The following is a 10,898-nucleotide window of genomic DNA, read 5'->3' as shown; positions in this document are numbered from 1 at the left end:
TAGGTATCTCAGTCTTTGGCTTGCAGGAATCGCTTCACGCATGTTTGTATCCTTCTTCTCGATGTCGTGCCGAACTAATTCCAGCAGATAATCAAAACTGTTTCCGTCCATTCTCAAAAAGTTCTTGTAGTCATCTGGTTCCAAATCCCGCAGAAAATGTAATAAATGTTCATGAGAAAAACGGTTTCTCATTTTGTACTACTCCTTGAACCACCGTCGTTTCTTTTTCTGTTTTTTTTTCGCTTGAGGGCAACTAATGTGAGGGAGAGGAAAGTCGCATCCGTGTTCGAAACCATTGCTCACCAAAATGAACCACCTGTGAACGGAAAACGAATGTGCACTGGTCCCATTTCTGGTGAGAAGGTTTCGATCAAAAGATTGAAGGGCTGATTGCAGTTGATTGAAGCGCGCGTCAGTCGATTGACTCAATCGTTTTATCAAGCAGATTGATCGTTTAGGGCCACCTTTAAACTATTAACTCTTGAAACTCGGATGAAATCGTTACATTGGTTTCAATGACGACAAAATCACGTCTAGTGCGATCAATGTAACGCCCACTCAATCGAGCCTTAACTCGAATGCAGTTTTGATGATTTCAAATGTTGCCTCTCTTGAATATATCCAATGTTGCCACCATAATATTTCTGCCAACTGTAATACATAAGATACCTTCTAATATGTATTCGAACATACCAAAACCTTTTAATCTATATTCGAATATACGAAAGAAATTTATGTAGGGATGCTTTCAGTCCAGTTGCAAAAAGCATTCTGAAATTGTTTTTCATCGTGTTATCGTGTTTGAACTGTAATGCAACCATTGATGTTTGAATAATTAATTTTCTTCTAATTGTTGTGTTCTGCTGTTGACATATGTTTTTTCATGATGGTGTTAGAGTATATTGCAAATATCAAAACGCAACACGACGTGTTTCGCTATACAATGGCTTTTTGAGGCGTGTCCTTACTCGATGGTATAGACACGCCTTAAGAAGCTATTTCATGGAGAAACACGTGTTGCGTTTTTGTGAAAAAGTTTGGTGAAAATCTCACAATAAAGTATTTCTTGAATACGTCATGGATTTTCATCAAGTCTCGGCCGATTCCATCATATAATCTAATTTAATTGTTGTGCACTGTTTTTGACATGTTTTTATTATGCATTATTTGTTATATTGATAGTAATCAAAATAATGTCAATTCAGGCGAGTTCTTAAATTCGACAGAAAATTTCTGATAGATTGACTCAACCAATAGAAACGCACTAAAAGTTCGAATGGACGAATAGATGAATCTGTCGGATTGATCGGTGAATTTAGAAAATAACCATCAGAGGCAACACTGATTTTCGTTGATTGCTTGGCAAGTGACTGTCGGGCACATGCGTAAAAAGACCAATAGAATCTTTGAATTTGAATTTTGAGGTATTTTGTTTACGAAATATATCTTAGGTATGTATTGTCAAAATCCCCTTATATAAACAGGGTATTTCTTGAATTTTATATCATAAGCTCATTAGTAATCGCTGATCAGTAAGTTTCATTTTCGAGTATATTAATTTCTTATTGACCTCTGCGCAACGCGCGTTGAACTACCGTCAATATGGCGGATATTTATTAAAAGTACATATTTACAAAATGATATGTGAATTCTTGTGTTATTTTACTGAGATACGTGAAATTATTGGGGTGAAAACATTTGCCATTGAATGAAGCACCAATTGGACTGGTAGTAAGTATGTATAGTGTCTTTCATAAAGGATATTTTCCATTGTAGGTTGTTAAGTTTGAATTTGAATACAATGTTATCAGCAAATTCAAAATTTGTATTTGAATTTGAAGGTTATACGTTATTTCTTCAAATGGCCAACTAGCATTTATTTATTATGATCATTATTTTTTCTTTGGAAGTTTCCCATTCTTTATATAGTAATTCATAAGTAGAAAGCCAAATAGAGACTTTTTTAAACATCAACTCTTCAAAAAAATCCTGTTTTCGAAAACTCAGTTTCTTTAGCTGGTATCAAAGCAATTAATTTAAGATTTGAAACTGTTTCAACGATTTTTTGTCATTCAAATGTTGGATATTTTTAATATTTCAGTGAAATGGACTACATTTGCTTCAGTTACATGTATTCAAAAAGTAAGCATAAACACAATTGAATCGTCTTTCAGACCACCTCAAATATCACTGAAAACGTATTGAAGAGGAGTGTTCTGAACAGTGACTTTGCAATTTTCAATTTTTATGTAATAAAATTGCATTTATTTTCAGGTGAACCAACCCTCATATCGCTGAGTCTCTGAAATGACTAACGAAAACGTTTTTATCAAACAAGAAGTGGCCGATGATGAAATGGATGTCGACGAAGACTTACCCACTTTGGGTCCTGCAGCATTGGGTCTTCAGCGAGTTGGAACTGTACCCCCCCAAAACCCACTCCAACCCAACCCACTCAAGTTTTAAATGCTCGAGGAATGCCCGCTAGGATTCGAAAAAAGAATAAGCTATTTTTCGATGATGATATTGTTAACACTCCACATCACAGGGTTACAAGTGCAAAGAAACACAAACCTTCGCCAGTTAAAAAACAAACTCCTGTTAAAATTAAGTCAGAAAAAAATGAATATTTGAAACCCACGCCAAAGAAATCCAGTAAGGAAATCAAGGATGAACCCAAAGAAAATTCCTTACCACCTCTGAATACTCCCGATAAAAAAGTTGGACAAAAAATCGGACATCGCTTGAGAAATTTGCTTAAACTCCCCAAAGCTCATAAGTGGGTATGTTACGAGTGGTTTTACAGCAATATAGACAACTGCTTATTTTCTGGCGAAAATGATTTCATGATTTGTTTGAAGGAATCATTTCCGGAATTAAAGACCCGAGAATTATCCAGGATTGAATGGACTAAAATTCGTAGGATGATGGGAAAGCCTCGCAGGTGTTCCCAAGCATTTTTCAATGAGGAGCGGCTCGAACTAGAGAAAAAAAGAAAAAAAATTAGGGCATTGCAGCAACGGAAAGCTACAGATTTGACAAGTTTCAAGGATCTCCCACCTGAAATTCCAATGCAGTTAGTTATAGGAAGCAAAGTAACTGCTAGGCTTCGGAAACCACAAGATGGTCTCTTCACGGGTAGTATTGATGCTGTTGATACTTCCAACAATACATATAGAATCACTTTCGAAAGGCAAGGGCTGGGTACTCACTCTGTACCTGACTACGAAGTTTTATCTAACGAAGCTCCTGAAACGATATCTCTTCAAAGCTTTCGAGCTAAGTTTCGCCCGAGAAACAGCGCCCCACTCACACCGTTGAATAACAAGAGTCCAATTTTGAACAACCTTAAATTCAGGAAAGATCCATTATTATCTGGTTCGATGCTCAACAAACCAGTTCTCCCTATCAATACAGAGGAAGGAAAAATAGGCGGATTTCCGGCAAAACTTCTAGAGAGGATGGTTTTGGTTACGAAAATCCTCAATGTAAAAAACTCAAAAATAAAACTCATCAAATGCATGAACTCCGAAGCAGAAAAAATGAATTCTTTCGATCAAACAATTCCGGAGGAGTTTGAGAGACGATATGCGAGTATTTTAATAGATTTAGAAAAACTCAATATCGATTTGCAAATGTACCTGGATGAGATGCAGATCTACTGCCAACAAATAGCCCCAGAACCTAGCGTAGCTGCAATGTTAGCACCGTCACATTTACGCGAAAAATGTAGGGAGGAAGCTACGGACATTGTCGATAGGCATAATATGATTATTGCTGGGGATAAGAGCTCTTGTCAGAACCCTTTGATTCTCGATTTAATAACCGATCTGACAGCTCTTCTGTTGCAAGTGAAATGCTTGTCAGATTCTGAGCAGAATTCGTATGAACTCCAAGTACTTCAAGGCACTATGGAGCAGATTAAAAGGAAATTGAGCACTAGTAACCAGCCAGTTTTTCAGAGTAATATTGAGGTCCATGTGAAACAAATTGAATTTGGCTTGAACCAGGTGAATATAGACAAACTTGTTATAGGGACGATGCAAACTTGATGTTTTATCAAAAAAATATTTGATTAATTTTAAACTTTTGTTTTAATTTGATAAACGGTTGTCACAACAATGTAGGACAAAGAAAAACTTTCCATAATGAATGTTGTATAAAAAAGGGAGAGCTCAAAGATTCTTAGAAGAGGAGGTCTAAAGTTATATGGTATTTTTTACTGTTCTTGATAACAAATCTTTATCCTCTCTAAATTTTGGTTATCATTATATCATCAGTAACTAAAGTTGTTATACAAGGATAATGTAAGTCAGCGTGGGGGATTCAAAAATTGAAAAAAAAAGAAATTTGTTGCTCAATTCTCTTTTGAAATCCTTCCAAGTGAATGATATATTTTATGGTATCAAACACTTGAAATAAAAACATACAATGTATGAGAAAAATTATTTTGAAATGTTTGGCTTTCTAACAAATTTCATGCAATACAATTTCTAATTTTTTCAACAGAATAAATTAATTTTTCTGTTTGTCTACTACATATAAATTCATTTAATTGATGAAAACCAACTGCTATAACAGTATACAGTTGGAACCAAAAATAATACACATGTGTCATCAAATTGTTCATCTAGTATAAGTTGACAAAATAATGAAAAGGAAAACTGGATGCTGTTCCAAACAACCAACCTTATAATGAAGAATTGTTTTTATTTTTATATATCGCTGAAAAGTAACCGCCTTTTAGGCCAATTTTATAAAATTCTTCAGCACAGTAATTGAATAGAGATACTTCTAATTTGAGGTTGAAATTCATAATTATGATTTAAAATTTGACTACCGAGAAATATATACACCCATTTTATAATTCGTAAAAACAACTATTTGTGTGTTATAAAACAATTGGAACTGTAGCAGCTTTTCAACAAACAGCATATAAACTATCAAACGATAGTAATACGTCAATTGGTAGAAAGACTACTCGCGTTTATACAGCTATTTACCTTAAATGTACTAAGTTCTATCTATCATCCAAACAGTCCGAGACCTCTTCTGTTTTATTTTCTTTTTGATTTATAGAAGGAAATAATGCTATAAACAAGTACGTGTTTCATCATATATTTTTTTGATGGTACATGTGTATTCTTTCGTTGTCCTCAAGAAAGTAGGTGCACTGTTAGCAGTGGTTGATTAATTATGAGGACTTACAATTTAAAATTGGTTATTCTGCCAAGGTTTCTGTATGCCAAGGCTTATTTATTTCCAAATTATTTAAAAGTACTTTTCTGTATTATGAATTGAAATGAAATACTTTTATATGAAATACTTTATATATATTTTCCCAATAAGATAAAGGGTTGGAAAGAGATAATATGGATGTGATTTTACATTTTATTCAAGAAAATGTATCTCTTATGTTTTTCCTTTTTTTACTCCAATATTGCTTACCTGTTCAAGCATAGACTTCTGTGCAATATTATTTTATATTTTTATTGTGTGCTGTATAATTCTAGTTTATTACTATCCTATGCTTTTTATATTTCTAATATATTTTGTATATTTTGTGTAAATATATTTTATAAATATATTTTTCATTGCTCTGAGTCTGATGTATATATTTTTGATTTTGTGAATAAATGTACATGAACTTATTTTAGTTTTTTTACAGATCACTTTGTAACCAAACACTGAACAATCATATAGTAAAATACAAAAGATTGACCTATAATAATAACAATAATCTTTATTTCAACTAGGCATCCTAATATACAAAAACATTTTTGAAATTGGATGGTCAAAGTCAAAGTCCAACTTCATAACAAAAAAATATGTATGCTCAGAATATCCAAGCATTCAGTGAATAGAAAAAATAACAATATTAATTACAAATACTAGATATATATGTAATTATAATTTCAATGTTAATGTGGATGTTGTATCTTCAAATGACTGGTAAGTCCTTTTTTGAATGTCACAATAGATTCATCTTGTTTTGTCTCAAGCGGGAGGTTATTGTAGTCCAATAGTCCTTTACGAAATAAGGAGTTCATGGATTGTGTATAGTTCAAACGTGGTACATATAAATTAGTATTCCTCCTAGTGGGGTAATTATGAATTTGGTGATGGAAAACAATAAATTGGCCAAAATAAGAGAGTGCATTACTGGACAGTATTTTGAAGATGAATACCATGGTAAGATAGAACATCAAGTTGTGATAGTAAAGTAGCACAGTAATTGAAATGGGGTTGAATGATTGATTTAAAAACTGTTATGGAAGTCTGAAACGGTAAGCAACTGTTTAAGCCAAAGAAAAATAATTTTTGAAGAAATTTCATTGCAAATATAATTGAAATATTTTTTCATATTCAATGTTTGATCCACGATGAACCCCTAATATTTGAATTCCTCGACAATTTAAATTTTTTTATTGTATATATTTATGCTTATAGATGTTTTGTCAATTGAAATATGTCTATGTTTTGTTGGAATTATCATTGCTTTCATTTTATTGACATTGAGCTTCAGCTTATTAATGTTGAGAAATTCAGATATTCTGACCAAAATATCATTAATTTTATTGATAGCTGTTTGTACTGTTTGACAATGGTCTTTATTTAATTTTTCACAGCAAATTCTGTGAAAACTATTTTATATTTTGAAAAAATTCACATGATGTATGAAAGTTGAGAGTAATATTCAGAGCAGATAATTAATGAGATTCAAAAAAACATCAATAAATGTATTAATTGAGTATAGACCGGTAAAGTGCAAGAAAAAAATGGATGACTTCAACACAGAAAAAATATTTTGTTTTTACAAACCTTATACTTTCTGTCCTAAACTCATTTTCCTGAAAGCCAAAATGAATAAATATTGGATAATTTGTTTAGGAAGTATCTTGAAAAAACTTATTGTTCAGTGGAAATTCTCAGAGGTGACTTATTAGACCTTGCAAGAGTTTTTGAATAACTGAGAAAGTGAAAAAGTGTCGGAATGTACTTCATTCAGTGATGCCGTTATTTATAGATTAATCACTACATGCATAATTGATAAACTGTTCCAAGTATTTGAATGCATCATGCAGGGTGTAGGGTATTAAATTTTACATGAAGTACTCATTTTAGTGATTTGTTTGCTTGTATGAAGAAACGGAAATCAAAAAATGAGAGTCGCAAAATATATATGTAGAAATATAAAAAACATCGTACCTGTATACTTTTGTTTTCAGGGAGACATATTTACTCGTTAATTCCATAATTGTTAGTTCAACCTCGTAGCGGGATTCATCCTTATCTTTTCATTGAGAAGAGGTATGTTGTGATACATATTTTGAAAGGGCTCTCCAAAATCGATGTGAGACAAATCTGGTGATCTCGCGAGAAATTCTATAGCAATCTACCTACCAAGAAGTGTTCCATCTTGAAACTACCCTACAGATAATGCATAATGGGGTGAGACTTTTTTTGATAAAATATTGGATTTTCTTGTTTTCCATAATTTTGTTCAGAGCTAGTTTGGTGGTATCATCTAACAAGTTTGAGTACCTATATACATTTGAACCTATAAATGGTCCAATCATGTGAACCCCAAAAATACTAATTCAAACGTGACATTTTTGAAGTTGCTGAGTATGAACCTTACTGACAGTTCCATTGAGAAAAAATGAACATTGTCTGAGAAGCAAACATTGAAAGGGTAGTTGGGATTATAATTTTGATTTTGTGTTTTGTAAATGGCACTATTTATGTGAAACTCAACGCAATATTCATAATTATTAATTCAGACAATAATGCTTCATTCCAGATACATTTTTTTGAAAGTAGCGCCATATTAAATTTGTTTTTTCCCAAAATCTAAATAACTATATAGGGCTACTAAAATTTGTTCACTTGTGATTAAGTTAATTATTTGTTTCAATAGGGAAACTTTATAAAATTTCTATTTTGAAAATGGTTTTTTTAAATGAAGTTTTTCTTCAATAACATGTTGATGGTAATTTGCTGACCTGTAGGTCTATAGGTCAACAAATTGTTCTCAGTAAACATGCTATTGTAATCTTGTAGGAGGGCAAAAATTATTGCAGGTCGGGTCTCCCAGATATAAATCTTGACCAGAATAATTATTTCCGACAGAAACATTTCCAACCCCCGATATGCAAGAATTTCTGCCGACCTGCAAGGTTAATTTTCAATTTTGACAAATGTGAAATTTTTTCATACTCGAAGGGTGGGGGTTGAATTTCTTTTCTTGAAAATTATTAATCTGGTAGAGATTCATATCTGGGACACCCTACCTGCAAACATTTTCACCGAACTGCAAAGTTTATTTTCAATTTTATGAGAATTGTGAATTATTTGGGTGGGGGTTGGAATTTTTCCTGTAAGGAATGAATAATCTGGTCAAGAGTTATATCTGGGATACTCGACCTGCAAGAATTGCTGCTGACCTGCAAGAATTGCTGCTGACCTGCAAGGTTTATTTTCAATTATATAAGAAATCTGAAATGTTTTCATACTCGAAGGGTAGAGATTCATATCTGGGAAACCCAACCTGCAAGAAATTTTGCCTTCCTACAAGATTATAAAAGCAATGTTTACTGAGAACAATTTGCAATATGCAATATGATTTGTACTTTATTTGTGATTATTTCTTGGCTTTATTGATTCTGCTCTCCAAACGGGTTTCTTGAACCTATTACATTAGAAATATTTTTTGAATAAATGTGGTCCGGCTGTGAAAGAAAAATTAAATTTACAGAAAAAGTAACTGATGAAATTGACAAGTTTTTGAAAAAGGTTCGGGTGAACTTTGGATTTCCAACTTTCTTTGGGATCCAACATTTTTCATGACGCACGTAGTACCACAATTGTTTTTGTATCTGTGCACGTATTCTGAAATATATATATATATATATATATATATATATATATATATATATATATATATATGTAAAATAATCGTTGACAGTTAGACCTCTAACTACATTTTAAATAAAGTTGTCCCATTGTTATAGTGTGCCCCGGCCCGGGGCAAAAAGTAACACCATATGGGATAAGTTGTAACACATCTGCTTTATTTGTTTAAAGAAAAATATAAACATACATTTGACTACAAAAAACATCTCTAAAAAATATAAATGCAAACACATATTAATAAAACAACATTAGATAACTTGATGTAATAATAATCACTTATTCACTATCAGAATCGCAGTTCTGGCAGATATAAGGAGAGTTTCCCTCAGTGCAATCTTCATGTGACCACATTTTGCACACACTGCACCTAATCCAATGTTCGTTCGGTTTGCTATTGCTAAAGGGTTCAGTGCAAACTAAGCAAAAGTACTCGTCTTCAGAAGATGATTCTGATTCCACCAAAACTTTTTTTTTACTTTCTTCACTTGTGCCTTCATAATTTCTTCTTGCTTATTAGATTTGCGTTTATTTTGTTCTTCTTCCAAAGCTTTTTTTTTCTGGTGTGTCAGTTAGAATGGCAGATTTTCGTTTTTTCCTTCCCCTATTTGTTTTGTTCCTTTGTTCAGCTTTAGGGAGTGGCCGAACAAACTCTGGAGAGAATGCAGCCTTGTTTTTGAAGGTGCGATTGAAAGTAGCAGGATAGCATTTAGAAGTTGATGCCTGTAAACATTCTTGGGGTAGGCCAGTCGTTGTTACAATAGGTTTCAAAGCATCTTTTTGGGAGGATATAGGTGGTGGTGGTAGCGGATGCTCTGTCACAGAAGCGGGTAAGAAGTCATCGTCGCTAAAAATTTCCCGATCAAAAGGTTCTATGCCAGAAACCTTTGAACCTTTCATTATATTTATAGGAGTAGCTGCCAGTGGTAGTGCATCACGAACCAAGGAAGGGACGTCATAAATTGTCATCGACTTTCCGGCGTTGCTTCGCATCCAGCTATTTTGAGCAGAATATAAATACTTTTTGAAGGGGCCATATACGCTCCTGTCTAGGGGCTGCAAACGGTGAGAGCAGTGGGGCGGAAAAGACAGCATCACCACCCAATTATCTTTTGCATAATTTATAGTTTTTATTGCTAAATGGGACTCATGGTTGTCCAATAATAAGCAGAGGACTGTCTTCCGATGGTTTTACGTAAGCAACAAAGTGCTCCATAAATTTATAAAATTCTTCGGTCGTCATCCAGCCAGAACCATTAGCTGTTCCAATGAACCCTGGGGGACCATCTGTAATAAAATGGTCGTGAAATTTTTTTCTAGGAAACAGAAACATAGGTGGTATAGAATTTCCGATCGCACTTACGGCAGTACATAAAGGGACAAGTACCCCTCTCTCACTTGGTTCCTTTTACGGCGATAATTTTACTAACTTTTTGTACGGTAGTTACACCCGTCTCATCGAGATTCCAAATCTGGGAAGCAGTAAAACCGTATCTGTCTCTAACATTAGCTAGCTTATCAAAAAATAGGGACAGATTAACTGTTGCTCTTTGTAAGCTTGTAGGTTCTGGGGTCCGAATAGAGAGCTCCCTATTTTTTTTTTTAGAAAATCTGTCAGCCAATCTCGACCAGCACACTTGTTTTCCTTCCAGGAGTTTGGAACTTTAATATCATAATGCAAGACACCCTCTTAGGCCAATTTACGAACTTCCTTGGGAGTCAAACCGAAATAAAGTTTTGAAGCACTTTTCAAATATTCTACTAGACTAGTGGTTCGCTGATCGTTAAAAACTGATCTTCGGTGATAGCCTATACACTGTTCAATTTGATATGAGCCTCCGAAACGTTTACCTTTTTAACATACCACATGAGAGTCACATGACATATATCTAAAGCTTTAGCCACTGAGCGAATTGACTCTTTGTTGTGTATGACTCTGTGTAAGGCCTTTTCCATGTCTTCTTTGGAAGTAGAACCTCTGTTTG

At 33.7% G+C, this 10,898-nt stretch overlaps 1 protein-coding gene across 1 annotated transcript; it reads left to right on the top strand.

The window, feature by feature from the left end:
* Nucleotides 1-1,535: 1,535 nt before the first annotated feature.
* mip130 (Myb-interacting protein 130) lies at nucleotides 1,536-5,651 on the top strand. Its single transcript, XM_023174070.2, is given in 3 exon segments — nucleotides 1,536-1,731; nucleotides 2,275-2,425; nucleotides 2,428-5,651. Coding segments are annotated over 2 exon segments (1,743 nt in total). The 5' UTR covers nucleotides 1,536-1,731; nucleotides 2,275-2,307; the 3' UTR covers nucleotides 4,053-5,651.
* The last annotated feature ends 5,247 nt before the right edge of the window (nucleotides 5,652-10,898 follow it).

The sequence above is a fragment of the Leptinotarsa decemlineata genome, unplaced genomic scaffold (genome assembly GCF_025532065.1).
Source record: "Leptinotarsa decemlineata unplaced genomic scaffold, Ldec_3_MD MMD2_P_RNA_scaffold_6, whole genome shotgun sequence".
In the NCBI taxonomy this organism is placed as follows: domain Eukaryota; kingdom Metazoa; phylum Arthropoda; class Insecta; order Coleoptera; family Chrysomelidae; genus Leptinotarsa; species Leptinotarsa decemlineata.
This window is presented reverse-complemented; position numbering and strand designations above follow the sequence as displayed.